The sequence below is a fragment of the Phoca vitulina genome, unplaced genomic scaffold (genome assembly GCF_004348235.1).
Source record: "Phoca vitulina isolate PV1807 unplaced genomic scaffold, GSC_HSeal_1.0 scaffold4, whole genome shotgun sequence".
Lineage (NCBI taxonomy): Eukaryota > Metazoa > Chordata > Mammalia > Carnivora > Phocidae > Phoca > Phoca vitulina.
The window spans coordinates 16674824-16696790 of record NW_022589707.1 but is presented as its reverse complement, the minus strand read 5'-3'; the positions used below and the strand labels follow the sequence as shown (position 1 = coordinate 16696790).

The window sequence follows — 21967 nt, the reverse complement described above, 5'->3', positions numbered from 1 at the left end:
ATAATGTAACGCTGTTGAAGAGGACATGTGGGTTTTGAATGTGAAACATGCCCCCAGACATACTGCTGCTGGTCACTGTCATGGCACGGGGCCCGCGGGTCAGAAGCCGGGCTCAGCCCCCCTTCCACTACTCACAGCCTTCTCGGGCCAGGTAGAGGCTCCGGGTCCCAGTAGGCTTCTTCACCTTCTTTGTCTGCAGCTTTGCAGCCTCATCACGGGTCACTGCCAAGTCGACCCTGAGCTGCCGGCCATCCAGTTTAAGCCCACCACCCTGTAACAGATTGCAACCCTCTCTCTTAAAATTCACAATGAGTAGAGACAAAGCCCCCGACAAGGAATGCCAAGGAAAGGGAAAACAGCAAATCCCAATTATGCTATGGAACCCAACCCATAGGATGTTTTAGCCCAGGTGGCTGCACGTGGACTACTGAGCCTAACATCTAGTATAGCTGTGCAAAAGGCCATGTGTATACTTAGGGCAGTTAGTAGTAATTTATTTTATGGGAGTTGATTAGGCCCAAAGTAGGCCCAAATTGAGGAAAATTGATCTATATAGAGCCAATTTTTTAAATTCTAAAGAAAGCTAATGAAATGGTAGTATTAACTCTACTTAAGAGAATTTAAGAGATAATGACAATACAGGGTAACTTATCTCAAAACACTATATACTTGCTTATAGAATACACAGAAAAATCCATCACCCATACATTTTTTCTCATTGACTCCACTTTACAGATGACCTTAATCCCCTCTTGTCCCAACCTTTCATGTCATCAGCCTATGACAGAGGCTGACATACAGACAGTGATTAATAAACATTAGATATATTATTATACCTGCTTCCTCACTTATAAAATAGGTATAATAATTGATCTTTTTTTTTTTAAGTACACTCCATGCCCAGTGTGGAGCCCAACATGGGGTTTGAACTCACAACCCTGGAGATTGAGACCTGAGCTGAAGTCAAGAGTCAGACCCTCAACCGACTAAGCTACCCAGGCACTCCAATAGGTATAATAATTGTAATTACCTTACATACCCCTGCAGAACTGACATAAGGATTAAATAAGGTAATACATGTAAAGCTGAGTGCCTAACACACACCAAGTGCTCAATAAGTGTTAGCTTTATTATTATTATATTATTGACAGTATGAATAAAGCCGGCATAAACAGCAGATGCTGGTGTTCGGAGCCACTATGCCCTAAGTTAAGGGGTAAAAGAAATGTCCTCCTTACCTCAGTCTCTGGAGAAGCAGCTTCAAGGCATTTCTGAGCTGCTTCTTGAGTCATGAACTGGGCAAATGCACAACCTGCACAGAGAAACAAAATTAAGTGAGATGCCCAACCCCTATGGCCCACCAGGATGCCAAAGATGACGCTACAAATGGCGGGCTGACACAGAGTGGAAGGGGGGGCAGCGTCCTTCCGTTAGGGGCCAGGAGACAGCACTGCGCCAGGCACTGAAGGTTCAAAGATAGATGGGACATGTGCTTACAATGAAATTTTACTATTACTTCATCTTTTCCAATGCTTCTTAGAACTTTAGTCTCATCGTTGCTCTCCTTAGTAAGAAAAAGCCACAAGATATGGTAGAGAAATTCCACCTAAATCAGCATTATTTACTTGCTTGCCTTTTAGAGGACTAAAAAATGAGGCAGGAACCACCTAACCTGAAATTAATTACAGATCTCACTGTCCTCAAAGGCACTTGGGAGACATCAGATATGGGCGGCCTGGCCTCTTGCAGTCAAAGTCCCTGGCCTCTATCACATGAATACAGCAGTGAACCAGAAAGCCATAAGCTCAATTCTTGACTCATACCCTCAAATTTGCACAGGCTCACCTATCACTGGTTAGATGCAGAGCCAATCAATCCATCCTAATTTCTGCTATTGATAAAAAGGAGTTTTTATCAGCAAAGAAAAAAAGTTCACCTTACAGTAGACTCCAAAAAAGAAATACAAGTTTCATACTATTTTGTTAGTATTCCTTTATACAAATTTAAATATTCCCTCATATATGAAAAAAATGTTGTATTTCCTAGAGCTACTGGGGCACTGATTGATCTTTTGTCCTCTAAAAGAATGAACGGCAGCAGACTGAGACAACACACGTGGCAGGCCAACCCAAGAGTCACCATCTAGGTGAGGTCCTTCCTGCCTCCTCCAGGCAGGGCCAAGTGCCCCACCCACCAAGCCTCCAATCACATCTCTCTTTTTACAGCTCTGGTCAGGTGGCATGTTCCCAAACAGAAGGAATGCCTCAGGAGTAAGGGCCATGTTTGAGGCTGCTAGCACCTACCATAGTGCCTGGCATTAATAGATACTCAATAGGAAGAAATGAACAATACAGAAAGAAAGGGAGGAAGATGGGGGAAATATGTTCTAACTGACAGATTAGCTTATTCATCCAATATGAAGAAAAAAGGTACTTCTCTCTGAATGGGTAAGAATTTTAACACTGGAAATTCCTAGGTCAGTACTGGGTTTAGTCTTAACACTTCCCTAAAAGTCTACAGATAATTTTTAGCTCTCCTAGACAGCGAAATAGCATGCTGACAGGGATAAATGCTAGGAGGCGGCCAAGGCTGTGTGAGTAGGCAAAAAAATTTAATAAGAGCTAGAAAAAAACAATGTATTTGGGACACCTGGGTGGCTCAGTCCGTTGAGCATCTGCCTTCAGCTCAGGTCATAATCCCAGGGTCCTGGGACGGAGTTCCGCATTGGGCTCCTTGCTCGGCAGGGAGCCTGCCTCTCCCTCTGCCTGCAGCTCACTCTCTCTCTCTTCCTCTCTCTCTGACAAATAAATAAATAAAATCTTGTGCTCACTCTCTCTCTCTTCCTCTCTCTCTGACAAATAAATAAATAAAATCTTTAAAAAATAATAAAACTATGCTTATTAAAATCATTAAGCTAATTTTAATAGATCAAGAAAGAGACTGAGCAAGTCAACTATTGACTACATTCTGAAAATACCAACCCAACAGACTACTGCACTCAAAAAGAAACAAAAGATATCAAAGTAATGCAATATCCTATAGTACTAGGAACATTCTATGCAATTCTAGTTGCCCATTTTTAGAAAAACATACTGGAAATGGAGAAGGTCCAAGAAGTATAGTTGAGTATTAGAGTTGAAGACACATTAAGTGATTACTCCAGTTGAACCTATTCATTTTACAGATAAGAAACTGAAGCCTGACGTGGTTAAACAATTTGCCAAAATCACCCAGCTGGTCTATGGCTCAGCTACAATTAGATCCCTAATATCCAGGAAGCAGTTCAGCTTTCTTTCCATCATACTGACCTACTTATATCTTTTTGGCTAAGGAAAAACCAAAAATGATCAGGTCTCATCAATTTGGAAAGTATGGTTTAGAATAGAGGTTCTTAACCCTTGAATAGATTCCAGAAAGCCCACAAACCCTCAGAAGTGGCATTTTTCTGGAGAGAGGGTTCATAGCTTTTGCTAGATCTCAAAGGAAGCAAGAACCAGAATGAATTAAGAATTCACTGCTTTAGGAGAATGACTGCAGTTGATGAAATCAAAGATTATGAATAGACTGAAAAGATGCTGCTCCCCTAAACAACAGTACACTAGAATGAACTGGGGCCAATCCTTAAAAGTTCAAAAGAAATAGCTTTAGGGAAAAAAATCTAAGGCAGCAGTCCTGCTATATACAGCTTTCCTTCTGACTGTTGCCACTGCAACAAAATTTCTGTTAGCTTCCATCTCTAACAAAAGCAACTGAAAAAGATCCCAGTAATTTCAAGCAATGTGGAATGATTAATACCCATGAGATGCTATCACATTTGAAATTCAAAGGAGAACAACAAATGGAATTCATTACCCTAAAGTAAATAAGCAAGGGCTTAAAAAGCTTAGACAAAATTGTGGCTGGCAGCACCATTAAAGATGCTGAGTTTGATATCTTGGAAGACAACCTCAGAATGTCCTTGGTGCTTCTATGGACCACAGAAACCTGGGCTGGATGGACTGTAGACCCCTCAGAATGACACACATTATGCTCTCAAGTAACCTAGTCAGTGTCCATGGCAGCAGTCTCCACCTTTTTAGGGCCTAACAAGCTGACAACAAGTACCTTTAGAATGCTCTGTGTCTGGATGCAAGACAATACGGACATATTTAAGATCTCCAAATTGCTGGAGGAGCTCCCCGAGTTCTTCTTCCTCTGAGTCAAAAGACAGGTTTCTACGGAAGATAGTCAAGTCACAAGAAAAGTCAATTACCAAAGTGAGATCCTGTGTTCTAGTACAAGGTGAGTAAGACACCAAATGGAGTGGTACTCTTGCTCATGACCACCCTCTGGGGTTCAGGTATAGTACCAATACATAGGGGAGGCCCCCAGTGGCCCAGCCTCTGACGTGTGACTCTGCCCCTCATCCATAACTGACTAGCCTTTCCATGTCAATCAGATTCTCTCCCCCAGGAATTGAAAACTTGAACAGACATACACAAAGGCCAGAAGCTGTTGATGCAGATTCATTTCAAAATAGCAATACCCCACCCAAAGGAAACTTCTGGGAAGCAGAAATCTGAAAATGTCCTATATCTTGATCTGGGTGGTGGTTACATGGGTATATACGCACGAAAAATTTCACTGAGCTGTACATTTAGATTAATGCACTTTACAGAATATATGTTATGCCTTGAGAAGGAAAAAAAAAAGGCAGTAAGTGTTCCCAGAGAAAAGACCCACAGCCTCCTACAGCTGGGGCCCAAAACATCCCAGATTTTCATCTCCTTCTTAAGGTTTACTCTTCGACAGCTTTGATCCTGTGAACCACCCAATGTTCATCCAACAAACCCGCTTCTTCATTTACATTGGCCAAAATTAGTTTCTCTTATTACAAACAGAAGATTCACAGCAGGCTGATGAGAAAAGTCAAGTGTGTACATGTGTCCGTCTGTCTCTCTTGATTACCCATTTTCCTTTCTGTGTTGCTGTGAAATCCAGGTTTCAGTTAAAACTTTACAAAAGCCAGAAAATCCTTCAAAATAATAACTCAAAAGCAAACACAGTAAAGTTTACTAGCTAAGTGCAAAACAAGAAAAGCACTTATTTCTCTTGATGGGATTAAAAGATGTTAGAAGATTTTGTTCTACCAAATTTCAATACATTATAAAGATCTTTCATTTCCCCAGCTATGCACATCCTTCCAGGGTAAAAACAAGAAACAAAAAAATGGTCCCCGATAAATATTTACAATTTTTCTTCTCTATATTCAGTTAACAACCCCATAAACAATTCCATCTTATGAAGTAACCGAAACAAAAAAATGTTCTGCAATAAGACATATCCTAGCCATGTCACTTCTTCTAATTTGTCTCATTGTGTATAGTTTTCTCTCTCCCATCCTTTATTTTCCTAAGTTTCATTAAAAGATGTAGAAATAGTAAGGAATGGTGACATTTCCTCCTTCCTATTAAACAGCATCCTCTACAAATACAGAATTATTTATATGGCCATTCCAAACAACACAATAAGAACAATTATGAAGAGACAAGCCGTGAAGGAAGAAAATGGGCTACAGCGCAGCTTATGAAGGCTAAACTCATCTTTGTAAACAGCTATGATATGGGCATGTGTGCGGGTGTTCTCTGAGCAATCATTAAGGTTAATATTTTGTGTCTTTTTGCTCATTTATTTCCTAAATTTCCTACAATAAGCATAAGTTACTTGTATAATAAAAACAATCTTAAAAGACTATAGAAGAAGATAAAATACACATCTTTAAAATAAGACCCAAATAGCCCTAGCACAGTGGCACTTAAGAAAGGACAAGAAAGGGGGCGCCTGAGTGGCTCAGTTGGTTAAGCATCTGCCTTCGGCTCAGGTCATGATCCCAGGGTCCTGGGATGGAGCCCCACATTGGGTTGAGATGGGGATAAAGCAGGGAGCCTGCTTCTCCCTCTCCGTCTGCCCCTCCCCCTGCTTGTGCGCTCTCTCTCTCTCTCAGATAAATAAATAAAATCTTTTAAAAAAAAGAAAGAAAGAAAGAAAGAAAGGACAAGAAGGCATGCCTGAGGTATCCTAAAGATATCCTGGCTCTATGAAACGGCCAATGTACCACAGTCAGTAGGACTAAAACGGCAATGGCAACATGGAATAAAACCCATCTCCACCTGACTCCCTCCTTAAGATTTCCTGGAAACAAATGGGATGCCTTATTTTATTCTGGACACTACTTTAAAAGGTAAGTTAGGCATAGAGAAAAATTACCTGGGACAAGTGGTATCACCCCTCCCCAGCACTTCCCCTAAAACAAAAGCCAGAAGCAAGATGTTTCTAATAGTTGAAGAACTGATTTATTCCAAATGATGCTACTCCGATTACAAAGAAGGAAATGTAAATGAGGACAAAATCTGGAGACCCCTGCTCTTTATCTTCTGTGTGCAGTTCTGATTCTCCTATATTCTCACTGTTTGCTATGTTCCTAGGGCCAGATGTATTCATGGTCTTAAAGGCATCTAATTTTCTGGCCTACCTAACAGAATTAGTACCGGGGGGGAAAAAAAAGAGTGGGGCGACTGGCCGGCTCAGTCAGTGGAGCATGCAACTCTTGATCTCGGGGTTGTGAGTTTGAGCCCCACACTGGGTGTAGGGCTTACTTAAAAATAAAATCTTTACAAAAATAAAGAGAGAGAGAAAGAAGAAAGGAAAAAAGGAGAAAAGAAAAACCTGTGAGGGCAACATAAACAGCAGATCTTAAGGTACAAAGGCATACCTGATAGGGGCGCCTGGGTGGCTCAGTTGGTTGAGCGACTGCCTTCGGCTCAGGTCATGATCCTGGAGTCCCGGGATCGAGTCCCGCATCGGGCTCCCTGCTCGGCGGGGAGCCTGCTTCTCCCTCTGACCCTAACCCCTCTCATGTGCTCTCTCATTCTCTCTCTCTCAAATAAATAAATAAAATCTTTAAAAAAAAAAAAAAAAAAAGGCATACCTGATAAAAACAGTCTTCCCTTCGTTCACATCAGAGGGTAATTTCCTCTTCTTTTTCTTTGAGACTTGCACATCTAAAGTAAAAAGAGAAAACAACAAACTGAAAAAGACTTAGTACAACCCATATGACAAGGGGCTAACTTCTTAGATATATAAAAACCTTGCATAAGTGAATAAGAAAAAACAAAATTAAAAGTGAACAAAGGACATACAACTAAATACATGAAAAGATGCCCAAATTTACTCAAGAAAAACATAGCACCAGGAATAAGATACTATTTTTTATTCCAACAGATTGGCAACAACCAAAAAAAAGGATGAAATGTGATGTGGTAAGGGTGTGGGACAAAAGACATTCATATATACTGTTGTGACAGTCTAAACATTAAGAACATTTGAGGAGAAAAAAATACACATTCACACACACAAACATACACTGTATTTGACATGTGTGTGCATGCACGTGTTTTTGCTTATAAAAGTATTAAGATATGGGGCGCCTGGGTGGCTCAGTCATTAAGCGTCTGCCTTCGGCTCAGGTCATGATCCCAGGGTCCTGGGATCGAGCCCCGCATCGGGCTCCCTGCTCAGTGGGGAGCCTGCTTCTCCCTCTCCCACTCCCCCTGCTTGTGTTCCCTCTCTTGCTGTGTCTCTCTCTGTCAAATAAATTTAAAAAATCTTTTAAAAAAATAATAAAAGCATTAAGATAGATACACAAGAAACTTTTAACATTGGTTGTCTCTGGGGAGGGGTCCTAAGTAGCTGAAGACCTGGGTACAAGGAAGACTCACTGTTTTTAAAAATAGATATATATGCTTACATATGCATAAAAAATTTCTGAAAGAATATGAAAGAAACAGCAGTGGTTACTTTGAGGAACTCTTGGGGGGAGTGGTGAGGAACTTTTCTTTCTATATTACTCTCCTGCACTATCCTTTTTAGTTTTCTGCCATTATTATGTATTGAATCAATAATTTTTTCAAGGTAAAGAAATGGTAAGAGACAGATGAAGCTGGTTATTAGATGCAAGGTCTCATAGTCCCATCAGTATAGAAGCTTCTTTGATTCTAAGGTGTCTACCATTCTCTCATCATGGAAAAAGCTTATTTCCTCAGATTTTTTATACGGCCAAACCAACATGCCAGACTTAAACTAAAGAACCAGTTATTGACCATTCCTCATTCTGTAATGACCAGCCTCCCTCAATAAATGAGTTGAATTTATGCCCAACAATCTTTATAAAGGGAGCAACAGGGTTTGATTACAGTTTTCCAAAATGCCCCAAGGGGTCCTTTATCCCCATCTCAACTCATAAGAGTTGTTTAAAATCCACTTGGTGTTAGGATACAATATCCTGCTTATCCAGTTATTCATTCATCTTGGATAAGCAAGAGAAGTAGTGCCTCGGCATTAAGCCAGGTTTTAAATTCCCTGAGAATCTTAACCCTTAAATACTATTCCAAACATATTTAAAAGACAAAACAAAAACCTTGAGAAGGAATATAAAGATATCCTTTCCAGCACTGACAGAACACCTTAGGGCCCTATTTAAAAAGAGTTGTGTGCTGAACTGATGCACATCTGTCAGTAACTGGTTTTAAACATAAAGGTGTCCACAAAGATCCCAGGCAAACCTTTGTCGTCTTGCTCTTCACTGTTGGTATCACTCTGAGCCAGTTCCTCCCCGCCATCAATACTCTCTCTTTCCTCTAGGTCGCTGTCGTCGTCAGAATGCTCCTCCTCACTGCTCTCTGCAGGTGCGGCCTTCCGGACTGCTCTGCAATGGCACAGTCAGAACTAAGGATCTGGGCTGTCAGAGCGGTCTGTCCACGGTCACTACACATGTCGCCTCTGCCGTGATGGGGGCAGGGAAGACATCACTGTTCCTCCCAGAGACAAGCCTAGCTCTGCGTCTGTTGTCTCGGAACAAGATGAGCTGCTTACCTCTTTTGAATCTGTGCAGGCTTGGTCACCCTTGATTTTTTATTCTCTTCCCCCTCCTCCTCTTCCTCTTCTTCCTCTTCTGTGTCATCCTTTTCTTCCTCTTCCTCTTCTGTATCCTCTTCTTCCCTGCCATTCTCTTTATCTAATTCCTGATGTTTAGGTTCAGGCCTCTTCTCCTCACCTATACACGGAGGTAAAGAAAGTTAGGAATTCATTCAGAATCCAAGATTAACTTGGACAAGATTAACTTAATACCCCAAGTTCCTAGTTCACTGGGACTAGGACTAGGACTTTAACTATTTTCCTCAGTATTTTTTCCTACTGCATGTAAGAGAAAGTATGAGGGGAAAAAAGCAAAAACAACAAAAAGCCCTCATCACTGAGATTCCCTGGAAGCCCGTCCCATTCGTCCGAATGAGAGAGGTAGCAACTGAGCCTCTGCAAACAGCCTGCCGCTGTACGCCCCGCTGTACGCCCCGCTGTACACCATACTGTACGCCCCGCTGTACACCATACTGTACGCCCCGCTGTACGCCCCGCTGTACACCATACTGTACGCCCCGCTGTACACCATACTGTACGCCCCGCTGTATGCCCCGCTGTATGCCCCGCTGTACACCCCACAGTACACCCCGCTGTACACCATACTGTACGCCCCGCTGTACACCATACTGTACGCCCCGCTGTACACCATACTGTACGCCCCGCTGTACGCCCCGCTGTACACCCCGCTGTACGCCCTGCTGTACGCCCCGCTGTACGCCACAGCCAGCACCGTGTTCACTCTGGGGCCCGGCCATGAACTTTCATCCCGGTGAGTTCTGTTCTCGGAGCTCCTGGTGGCTTAAAAGCCACCTGCTTTCTAAAAAAAACCTCAAGTTTTAAGTTTCCCTATTCTTAATATTCCATCATTTTATGAGAAGTGGGAAAGGACAGGCAGCAGAGGGGACAATGAACTCAGGTCCCACTCCTCATTCACATTCACACCCAGGAGTGGGCTTAGACTCAAAAGACCCTATGTTTTGAGACCAGATCACCAGATGGTACAACATGAATCGACAAACAGCTCAGAGTTTCTCTTAATCCCCAGTCTTACTCTTTCCGTTCATCTTGTGCTTTTGGTATCTTTAACCCAGTATTCTTACTGAGAAGCAAGTTCCCTTATAATTTTACCGTAGGTAGAGCTGTTTCCACACCCACCCCAGGACATACAACCCCTCCTATGCAATATCACCACATCTTACCTGGGGCAGAGGCAGACTGTGTATTTTTATATTTATCCTTTGCCACGGCCCAATCCACAGCTACTGTCCGCCCTGTCAGATAGAAAAGTAGCATCAGAAAGGTCTTCCTCTTTTTAAAGTCTCTTGTAAATGACTTCCTATTCATCCAAGACAGTGACAGAACCAAAACAGACAAAAGAAACTGCTAATTCAGAGAATGTTGGTCCTGAAATAAAGCTCAGAGTAGCCTACCGTTTTTAACCCTTACACTTTTTAATCAATGTAAACAGTTATTTTGCCTTTCTACAACAGCCCCCACACCTGGGGTAAGAGAGAGTAAAAAGGTAAAGAAAGAAAGAATGGGAACAGTGTTTCCAGTTAGACAAGTCTCTAGTTAGACTCAGCAAGAGGCAAAACAAGTGCTCTGGAATAATCTGCACTCTGCACAGAAATTACAAAGTCTCCAAACCAAGCCCTTCTTTAGTATCTAATAAATGAACACAGCCAGTTTAACAGCTCACAGGAGCTGAAGGGTGCTGAAGAGTGACCACAACCAAGACAGAGAAACCTGCAAAACCCACAGCCCCCAGACAGCAACCTGCATCTATCAGTGATTATTTTAGGGACATTTTTTCATTAAGGATTTAAATGCATACTCATCTCCCAAATAAAGTAAAGCAAATAATGGCATGCGTTCTTTCAAGTTTAACCCTAAGATCAAGCACTAGGAATATTTCACCAAACAGCTGCTATATTATCAGTAAGACTCAACAATTCAAACACCTTTTGAAAATGTAGAAAGTGGGTTACTGTGCTAATTCACCAAACACCAGAAATATCTGGGTGAACGGTAGGGGTACAGAAAACTCACCTTTTATCTCTTTCATGTTCATGCTTTTGAGAGCTTTTCCTGCTTCTAGAAGGTTTTTGAACTGGACAAAAGCAAAACCACGCATCTTTCCATCTGTGTACAAATGTACAAAGAAGTTAGAGGTAGCAGGTGGGGAGCCAACGAACACCAAGAAGGACATTACAGCAACCTGGGCTGGCAGGATGACCCAAGCCCTGCCAACCAGTCAGCCCCTTGCCCAAAGCAATAGCTTTTGTCCTCCTGCTGAGGATACCCTGAGTCAAGCTTGCAGAGAGCAAATGCATTTTCTCAAAACTATAACTTGTCTTCTAAAACTAGTTCTGAGATCTAACTAAAAATGCCATTGGGGGAATAAGTACTATTTCTGAGTTTTTGTTATGTGTCAAGCACTGTGCCTGATACTTTATATATATCATATCATCTGGGGCTCACAAAGAGTATGACATGAACCTTGTATTTCTATTCTGTTTAAAAGATTTTATTTATTTGAGAGAGAGAGAGAGCGCATGCACAGTAGGGGGAAGGGACAGAGGGAGAGGGACAAGCAGACTCCGTGCTGAATGTGAGCCCCACAGGGGGCTGGATCCCACAACCTTAAGATCATGACCTGAGCTGAAATCAAGAGTTGGACGTTCAACCAACTGATCCACCCAGGTGCCCCTGTATTTTTATTTCAAATATCGGTTAGTTCAAGGATGAAATGGAAAAACACCATTATGTTAAATAATCTTAATCTAATCCACAACAAACGAGGGTTTGCTAGTACCTGGCTTCCGGGGGATGTTTACTTCCAGGACAGCTCCATATTGAGCAAATACTGTCTTCAAGTCATCTTCTGAACACTGATGCCAAACGTGAAAAGATATTATCACAGAAAATAAACATGAAACATCAACCATTAAATTAGTTCATTACAAAGAACTTGAATACTTTCACTCCTTTTTTACTTTTGAGACTAGGACATCAAACATTTCTAAACAGAAGACATCTTGCTTTGGATCTAACAGACAAAGAAGACAGATATCAAAGAGCTCTTCCTCCCCTCCCTATCTCAGCTGTAGTGTCCCAAAAGGAAGGCATCTTCACACTTACTATCCTTAATTAATTGTTTATACAGGCCCATTTTCTGTATTCAACAAAGCTAAGATTCACGCCTGGAAGGAATTATGTCCAATTATACCATCCTGGTGAGGAGCTCCACCAGTGAGCACCAACAGCCTTCAGAACAGGTCATGTTAGTGTTCTCTGTCACTCACCTTAAAGCTCAGATTCCGAATAATTAATCTGGCTTTCTTATCTGCCACTTTGGGTTTTTTAGGCTTCACTTCCTTCTTTGGGGGTTCTGAATTTTCTAAAAAATAAGAGGCAACAAAATAAGTCTGTGATCCAGCCTCTAGGCCCAGAACATCACAGGAAAGAAGCTACTAGCAAAAAAAGGCATTTCTCACAGGGTTAAGTATGACAACACCCAGAACCACCAGATTTCCAAAGTTAGAATTAAATAAAAGACAAAAATGAGTAATAAAATACATTAGATGATTTTGGACATCAAAAGGAAGTTTTAAATTTAGAAGCTATCCCCTATCCTCCCTCCCCCTCCTCCCCTTCCTCACCCTGAGGGAAAATTCCCTACTAGAAACTCACCATTTTCCACCTTTTCCTTGAACTTGTTCCTCTGTTTTTTCTTGGCAATAGTCACGTTGATCTTACAGCCTTCAAAGGTGGTAATCTCCTTGAGGGCCCTCTGAACATCTTCCAGCATAGAAAAAGTGACATAGCCAAAGCCTCGACATGCCTTACTCCCTGAACAGTGAAGGATGAGGGGGAGAACTGTAAGCCAAGAGCCCTAAAACAGTAAACTCTCTCTTTTTAAAAAAAAAAAAGAACCAGTAAATTCTCAAAGTCCTAACTAGCAGATATACTGCCAGACCATCCTATTATCAGTTTGCCAAAATTCTCAGGAGGGATACAAACAAAGTTGGCATCAGTGGCCCCTTCCCCACTTTGCTCAGAAATTGTTAGGCTTCCTCTTCTAATTTGGTGTCTTCACTGTTAGCTCTTCTTCCTCGTTTCCTGATAATCTTGAGAATATGGAGGACCCATGATACCCATTATATCCCCAAAGAAGAATTCAACATCAAATAGAATGGAACATCACCAGAGAAGGTGGGAAAGGTAAGTATGGTAGCTTTGAAAACTGCAATGCAATAATGAAGCAGATCAGAAATGAATGCCTGAGGTCCTGACAAAAGAACCTCAATAAACAATAAACATTGCTTCGGGAGCCTGCAGATACTATTACCATTATTACCAAACCTTAGCAATCAATATCAAACTTAACCTTTACAAAGCTGTAAATCTCTTACCTCACTTTCATCTTCAGAACACACTAAGGTAGGTAAAGTGAATATTATCATCCTTTCTTTCCAAATGAATAATTTGAGACGGAGGAAAGTAGGTGAACTGGTTAATGCACCAGGGTGTTTGTAGCTGAATTAATTCCTCATTACTAGTCCCATGTTCTTTCCACGGGACTCCACCAATATAAAGGCCACAGAGAAGAATATGAAGACCAAGCAGATGAATGGTTGCAAATAAAAACTATAACTCACCTTTGCCCTTTTTGGTATGCTTTTTTTGATTTAACGTTTTTGTGTAGTAAAATGTTTAAGTCATTTACTGCATCAGAAAGGAAAAGACCAGGTAGTCTGCCTACTACCCAAAGAAGAAACACAGCTCACATGCTCCGCTTCTTTTTCAACTACCCTCGAACCTACTTCAGGGTACAAGCCCTCAAACACATGACACTGATCCACATAAATGGTTAAAGCTGGTACTTTGCACTATGAAGGCATACTGTGATCTGGAGATCAAGGTTTTTCTCTTGGGACTCCTCACAAAAGCCTGCCCACTCACTGTCAGAAATCAGAACAAGAGGGCGCCTGGGTGGCTCAGATGGTTGGGCATCTGCCTTCGGCTCAGGTCGTGATCCCAGGGTCCTGGGATCGAGTCCCGCATTGGGCTCCCTGCTCGGCGGGGAGCCTGCCTCTCTCTCTCTCTCTGTCTCTTATGAATAAATAAATAAAATCTTTAAAAAAAAAAAAAAAGAAAGAAAGAAATCAGAACAAGAAAAGTCAGGGCCCTTCCTGATCAGTACAACCAAAAACAAAGCAGTTGAAACGTGAAGTGGGGTGGGGGAGGCCCTGGGTGGCTCAGTGGGTTAAGCATCTGCCTTCGGCTCAGGTCATGATCCCAGGGTCCTGGGATGGAGCCCCACATCAGGCTCCCTGCTCCGCGGGAAGCCTGCTTCTCCCTCTTCCACTCCCCCTGCTTGTGCTCCCTCTCTCGCTGTGTCTCTCTCTGTCAAATAAATAAATAAAATCTTTAAAAAAAAAAAAAGAAAGAAACGTGAAGGGGTTCAGCACCAAAATAAAAGCATGTACTCACAACAAATGCCATTCACTGTTTGTCTGCACAAAGCACTCTCATTTTACTTGAATCCTCACAACATCCTGTGAAATTGTTCCCATCTTCAAGAGGTTAAGTCACCACTACTAAGACCTCATCCCACCTCCCCTCCCTCCTTCCCATCCCAGTAAGTGCAACACTCTTTCCAACACATCCTGACTATCTGAAAAGAAAAGTATATAGTCTTTCAAAAAGGGAATAGAGTTGTTTTTGTTTTGGGGGTTTTGTGGGGTTTTTTTGTTTGTTTGTTGGTTTTATTTAGACCACATACATAGGATACAAGGTAAGATTACACCTCAGCTATATTCTGAGGACCCAAAAGAGAATTCCCATTCAATGCCTGTTCTTCCCTGGAACAGAAGCATCAAGCACTGGACAGTAGTGTTTCTCAAAGTGTTTTGACAACCCACAGTAATGAATGTAACTTATAGTAGAACCCAATACACATATATATTCTTTATATAAAACCAAAGGGATGCCTGGCTGGCTCAGTCAGTACAGCATGCGATTTTGATCTTAGGGTTATAAGTTTGAGCCCCACATTGGGTGTACAGATTATTTAGAAATAAAATCTTTACAGATGCCTGGGGGGCTCAGGAGTTATGCATCTGCCTTCAGCTCAGGTCATGATCCCAGGGATCAGTCCCGCAGCAGGCTCCTTGCTCTGCAGGGAACCTGCTTCTCCCTCTGCCTGCCGCTCTCCCCTGCTCATGCTCTCTCTCTCTCTCTCTGACAAATAAATAAAATCTCTTAAAAAATTTAAAGAAATAAAAATAAAATAAAATATTTTAAAATTATGAATATTAATCCTTTACCATATATACATATACTTTCTATTTAAAAAATTCTTGTCATGACCCACTCAAAACCCACTAACAAGTAAGGATCTGCAGTTTAAGAAACACGGCTGTGCAGCACTCTCATTCTCTCACTCACCCACATCTATACTCAAAATGGCAAAGAACCAGGCTGGTGTCATGGCTTGTACAGCAATCAGAGCCATGTGGACAATCTCGTTATTAACAAAATACAAGCTAATGATGGAGGGATTATTAGCACACAGTTAGCCTGCCTACTCACATACTCAGATACCATAGGGGGAAATGGGGGTCCACAAGATGCCAGTTCCCACCAGTTGTTCTGCTGAAAGGCAAAGAAGTGGCCACCTACAGAGACAGCCTGATGACTCAGAAGGGAGCTAAATATAACATCAGGTGCCTATCTTGAGTGTCCTTGAAGTCTAGGTAAGAGGAAGGAATGCTTCTCTACAATTAAAACCCTTACAATTCTCTCTCATTGCAATACATGCCAACCCTTTCTCATAGTGATGCAATGAGCATCACACAGAATATGAGGCACATAGCAGTATTACACAAGTAAATATCCCCAGTGGCTCAAGCCAAAAGCCTTGGGAATCAGACTTGACTCCTCTTTTTTTCATACCCTGCATCTGAGCCATCAAATCCTCTCGGTTCTACCTTCAAAAATATCCATATTCCAATCACTTTTTACCACCTCCACTGCTACCATCCTGGTCCAACACCATAATTTCTCACCTGGATTATTGCCGAAGCCTACTATTTGGTCTCCCTGCTTCTGTCCTATTCTCCAACGGCAGCCTCAGAGTATCTTTTAAAATGTAAGCCAGATCATACTTACCGCTCCCTATTCAAAACCAGTAGTTTCTCATCTCAGAGTAAAAGCCAAAGTCTTTGCAATGGCCTTTAGGTCCTCCATGATCTGGTTCCCTAGAATCTCACTTCCTAATTCTCTTACCTTCACTCACTTACCCTGGTCACCCTGCTCTCCCTGCTATTCCTTCAGTATACCAAGAGTCCTCTTCAGTATTCCTGAGCTTGCTGTTTCCTCTGCCTAGCCTCCTCCTGGAGAGACACATGTTCACTCCTTCACCTCAGTCAGGCCTTCCCTGGCTACTGTATCTATAGATAACTGCCATTCCTCACTCCTCTACAACCCCCTCCCCCACACTCACTTACAGAGACTCCTTATCCTTCTTCCTGACTTATTTTTCTCCTTAGTATTTACCACCATAACCACTATATATCTTGCCTGTTTATTGGCTGTCTTCCCCATCTTGAAGACTTAAGAGCAAGTTTTTTGGCTTGGTCTGGTGCACGCTGCATCCTCAGGACCTACAACAGTGCCCAGTACATAGCAGGCATTCAAAAACTATTTGAATGAATAAACGAGTAAATGAGTAACATACTGGTTAGGAGCTCCAGGTCGGGTGATCAAATTCTGGATCCGCTACTTACAAGCTGTACGAACTTCAACTAAAGTTACCAAATTTTCCCTAAGCTCCAGATTACTGTCTGTAAAATGGGGTTAAGACTCTCCCCCCAACAAGACTGTTGAGAAAACTAAATGAGATTAACACGTGCGGAATTCAGCACCGTGCCTGGCAATCGGTTGACTCTCAATAAGCCTTACTGATGTTTTATTAAATGTTAACTGTATTAAATATTAAATGTTAACACTGTTACCAAGTAAGATCTTGTATGTGAGCGCACGTAGGAAACGGAACGTAAACGCTATGTAACCCTGAGGCAATGCCTTGCCTTTCAGAAATGGACCTCTATGGACTCATCCAGAACCGAGTCGGTTTAGAAAAGAAACTCAACGCCCAGCCCCTTCTCGTAAGAGCGGGTACAGAATTATCTGGCTTGCGGAAGTCTGGGAGGGTGTCCTCGCTCGGCTCCCGCTCCCGGGGACCCCAGCCCTATCCTCGACAGCCCCGCCCCCTACCTTTCTCAGTCACCACGAAGCACTGCTTCACCGGCCCCACCTGACTGAACAGCTCCTCCAGCTGCTCACTGCGGGCCGAGGGCGGGAGGCGGCCCACAAATAGGGTCAGCCCGGCCATGAGGCTGGGAAACCGAGGCGCGCGAGACCGCGAGGGAACCGGGCCCGCGCACGCGACGCAAGGACCTGGCTTTGGCAGGCCAACCACGCCAAGTGGCCCGGAGATTCCGGAAGTGCTCGTGACTCAAAAGAGTCCGGAGGAAAACATGGTGGGGAGGGGGAAAAAGCGTTCCGGAATGGAAAAAAAAAAAAAAAAAGTCATGCCTGGGGGCGGAGCTTCTTGAGCGGGGCTCCACCCCCCTAATCCCGGTACTGCCCCTCTGGTCCTCTTCGCCCCCGGGCCACTGTAGGAAACTGGCATCTCTAGCTCCTACCCAGATTAAAATCTCACTTCCAGGAGATGATCCCAAAGTGCCACGGCAGGCAGAGGAAGTCGTTTTTTGCTCGGGGTCTCACCCAGGATCTGACACGTACTGGATATTTAATGAATACTTTCTTCGGTGCCACCACATCCAGTTTACGTGTATAAAATGCAACCAGAATGCACATAGATGCATACATCACAAACATCATTTGAAGAATTCTCATATTTCAGAGAATATGAGACATCTGTCACACTATAATAGATAACTATAACCGTGCCTGTAACAGTTAGAGGACAAATTACAGCTACTAAAGCACACACAGACACATATCATACACAATCATTCTTTCAATAAATATTTACTGAGCGCCTACTATGTACCAGACACTAGGGATAAAATTGGTGAGCTAAAACAAGAGTCCCTACTCTCTCCTTTTTTTTTAAAGATTTTATTTATTTATTCATGAGAGACAGAGAGAGAGAGAGGCAGAGGGAGAAGCAGGCTCCCAAGGAGCAGGGAGCCCGATGCGGGACTCGATCCCAGGACGCTGGGATCATGACCTGAGCCGAAGGCAGACGCTTAACCATCTGAGCCACCCAGGCGCCCAAGAGTCCCTACTCTCATGGAGAATGAAGTGTAGTGGGGGTAGACAGACATTAATTTTAAAAACTTACAAATAAATCATAACATGCACACTACAGGACAATAGAACACACCCAAAGCAAACATAACATATACACAGACCCAGAATGCAGGTCCTCCCAGAGACAGGAGAAAACCTTCCCTCAGGTCAGCTTATCAGACAGACCCATGGCTGAGAGACACCCACCAGCAGGAGATCTGGGTGCTCCGGGAACCTGGAAAGCAGAGACTATTTGCCATTGCATTGGGTTCAGGAACTGACCTGTGTGCAAGACTGCAGCACCCTGCAGGGGTTCCAGCTGAGAAAAGTTCCCAATGCATTTTTTAAATGATAACTTCTCAATGGTATAACCTGAAAATTCAAGGAGTACAAAAGGTACAGTGAAAAGTAAGTTTCCGTTTCTCTTCAAACCCCATTTGCTTTCAATACATTTTGGACGGATGGGATGACTGGTGGATAGTAATGGGGGGGAAAGGGAGAACACTTAATATCAGATTTATGAAGCCCTAGCTCCACGTAAATAATGTATGCTCAAAAGAAAATGCCAGTTATTTTTACACACATAACTCAGGAGAGGAAGTACTGAAATACAAAATAGATTTTTAAGGCTATGGGCTTAATCCTATCCAGGATAAACAGAGACAAGTAGACAAAGGAAATGGGATGGGTCATTTGAATAAAGTCGGTTTAGGATTCCACATTCCTCCCTCCTTTTTTCTCCTCCTCTCCTGCCCCCTCACCACTTTAGAAATCAAAATTCTATCCCCAAAGACTTAACTGCAAGCTTCGGGGCCCTAGCGATAGGGAGGGCTTCCCAGTGCTGGTGCAGTGTGCACAGGGAAAAGAACCCTAAGAAGGCTGTTCCAACACCCCTTTGGGATGTCCCTACAATGCTGTTTAAAATACTTCGCCCTCAGACCTTCCTTAAAGGACAAAACAAAACTGTGTGCCTGTGCCCATCAGAGGGCAGCAGCCACCCGCACTGCAGAGGAGTTCTGCGCCCCTAGGGGAGAACAATGCCGCTGACCCTTTCTACACTTCCGGAGTTTCAGACCTGGCCCCCCCATCTCAGTCTCCCAGCCTCAACCTCAGCCCCGCCAGTCCTATCCATTCACATCAGGGAGACCACGTGGTGCTTCAGTCAGGAATATTTGCTCATCCATCTACCCAGGACACACGCAGGGTTCTTTATTAAATAGCAGGAGTTGTGGTGCTGGTGCCCCGCACCACATCAGCAACGTGGCTTCCAGGGGAAATGAACTGTTGGCTTCTCCCTCATCCATCACTGTGCAGGAGCCTGGGAAGGAAGAAAGAGAGGCCTGGGCTGTGCTCTCTCTCCCAGCCAGCCTCTCCCAGGCCCCATCCCTCTGGCTCCAGGCCCCATCCCTCTGGCTCCACTCCCCCTTGCAAGCCAAACCTTCTTATTATACCACTCACTTCTTGTGCTGAGTCCTTCTCACAGCTGTAGTTAGTGCTATTGTAATTATTTATATGATTCATTTTGTTTTTTAAGATTTTATTTTTAAGTAATCTCTACACCCAACATGGGGCTCCAACTTACAACCTCAAGATCAAGAGTTGCATGCTCTACGGACTGAGCCAGCCAGGTGCCCTATATGATTAGTTCTTTAATGTCTGCCTTTTCCCCAAAGCCCTTCAACTTCATAAGTTCAGGGCTGGTGTCCACCTCGTTCCACTCTCTCTCATCACCTAGTATATTGTAAGCACTCAATAAAATGTTTTAAAGAGATTGAATGAAGGAAGGAATGAATGAGTTTGTCTCTCAGTCCCTGCAGTACTAAGAACTGGACCTGAAGGGTGTATGCATTAGGATCTACCTGGGCTACTCTGGGAATCCTGCTTTGGGTAAGGGCCAAGGCATGGGACAAAAGGGAAAGGTTGTCTTACCAAAGTCTTGGCCTTTTTATAAAGTCAAAGGGCTGAGGTAATTCTTGCTAAGGAAAACCAAAGTGTTGGAGCTGGTGAACACTGAGCTGTATTCCTCCTTCCTGTCCCCATCTTATCAGCCCCATTCACAGCTTCCAGACAGAAAAGGAGTTTGTGTATGTGTGTGTGTGTGTGTGAGGGACAGACAGACAGACCAACCGACAGACTGACTTGGGATATGCAGGGCTTGGACGGCTCTGTTGGAGCCTGTGTGCATGAACCTTGGTGGGGAGAGTGAATGAGCCGGCTGGCAAGCATTAGAGCGAGGAAGAGGTGGCCAAGAGGAGTTGGGCGTGAGCAGAGGCAGATGGAAGGCTTGGTGGGGAAGAAAAAGAGCCATTTTTCCGAGCAGCCAGCAAGCACCCCTTCCATGATACAAAGCAGCTCCAATGTTGGGTCCGCTACAGCCACCACGACACCAGTGAGAAATGCCTATAATTAGGAGGCTGGCAGTTCCCTGGGCCTCAGCCCAGAGTGACGATGCAGCAAGAATTTCTGAGCCAAGCTGAGCCAGGTGATGGAGGAGACGGAGTCAAAAACCACTCTAGTTCCATTCCTCAGCGGTGCCTGTCTCATTGAGTTCCCTACTATGACCCTCACTCACCCCAAACATCACTGACTCTTCCTCCTTCTGAGGTCCAAGACCCTGGGCACTCCTCTCAGGCAAGACAGATCTTCCCGTGCAAGGAGAGCAGTCCTTTAATTCTTCCACTAGTGCATGGACCTGGTCTGGTGAGGACCCACCCCTCCGGCCTCCCTGCCTGCTTTCCTCTTGACTCCCCGGCCTCCTCCCTTCTCCAATCCCCATGAGTTGATGGGCTGACTTGGAAGAAAAGCCACTCCTATTCCTGTTTTTCCACTTCAAGCCTGGTATGTTGTGCCCCTGTCAGTTTCCCTGTGATGTGCAAGACATCTGCCAAAGCACTGCCAGATTTTCATTTTCAAACCTAATCTATGACGCTGGTTTAGTGTCACTCTGAACTTACTGCATTTTAGCCAAATAACAAATGCACACCCCAGAGCTCAGAGCCAAATGCTCTGGACAAGGGAGAGGTTGCAGGGTGCCTGGTGGCCTGGGTCTCTGCACTGTGAGTTCTGCTTTGGTGGGTAGGATGGGGCCAGGGTTTGGGGGAAGATAGGCTTTCTCCGGGGAGGGTCTGCACCTGTGGGAGATGAGCGCAGGGAAAGAGGGGTTGTAAGGCCAACCTTGAAGAGGCCCTGTTGGTAGATGGAGCAGGTAGTAACCTCTGTGAATTCCTCTAGGAACACGGCAGGGAGTTTGCTGGGGATCCCAGCTCCAAGTGATCAAGTGATCAAGCCTGTATACATGTTGATACATGTGTATCAACATTTCCACGAAGGACTTTACCACAGACTGGTCCCTAGCCAGCTGTCCACCACAGCCTGCGGCCGGGCTCCTAAGAATGCAGACGTTTCCACCAATGACTGCAGAAGTCCTGCCTCACTTCTCAGGGCCGGTTTCATCTCTGACAAGGCACTTCCCAGAGAGTCAGAGGGTTTTCGCCAGGTCACTCCCAGGGCCCTCACTCATCCCAGCCGTAGGACAAGACTTCTTGCACGCAGGTGTGAAGGTCACCAGGGTGTGGGATGAAGCCACCCCACCCAAACACTGCTTGTCTTCCAGTTCTGATGGAACCACTGCTACTGTTGACTCATCTAAACTTTTCCAAGAAGGTCAGACCTTTCTCTGAAAATA

General features: G+C 43.8%; 1 protein-coding gene across 2 annotated transcripts in view; it reads right to left on the bottom strand.

Moving 5' to 3' along the window:
- Window positions 1–17469, bottom strand: part of RBM28 (RNA binding motif protein 28) — a 32431-nt gene extending 14962 nt beyond the window's left edge. For both annotated transcript variants that reach the window (XM_032401628.1, XM_032401629.1), the window contains exons 1-12: window positions 17239–17469; window positions 12649–12807; window positions 12261–12355; window positions 11771–11846; window positions 11005–11097; window positions 10155–10226; window positions 8911–9091; window positions 8601–8743; window positions 6968–7040; window positions 4105–4214; window positions 1239–1312; window positions 136–271 (exon numbers count right to left, since the gene is read on the bottom strand). In XM_032401628.1, the coding sequence (XP_032257519.1) occupies window positions 136–271; window positions 1239–1312; window positions 4105–4214; window positions 6968–7040; window positions 8601–8743; window positions 8911–9091; window positions 10155–10226; window positions 11005–11097; window positions 11771–11846; window positions 12261–12355; window positions 12649–12807; window positions 17239–17356 (1330 nt within the window). In that variant the 5' untranslated portion in view covers window positions 17357–17469. The remainder of the gene's footprint in view (window positions 1–135; window positions 272–1238; window positions 1313–4104; window positions 4215–6967; window positions 7041–8600; window positions 8744–8910; window positions 9092–10154; window positions 10227–11004; window positions 11098–11770; window positions 11847–12260; window positions 12356–12648; window positions 12808–17238) is intronic.
- Window positions 17470–21967: the final 4498 nt, after the last annotated feature.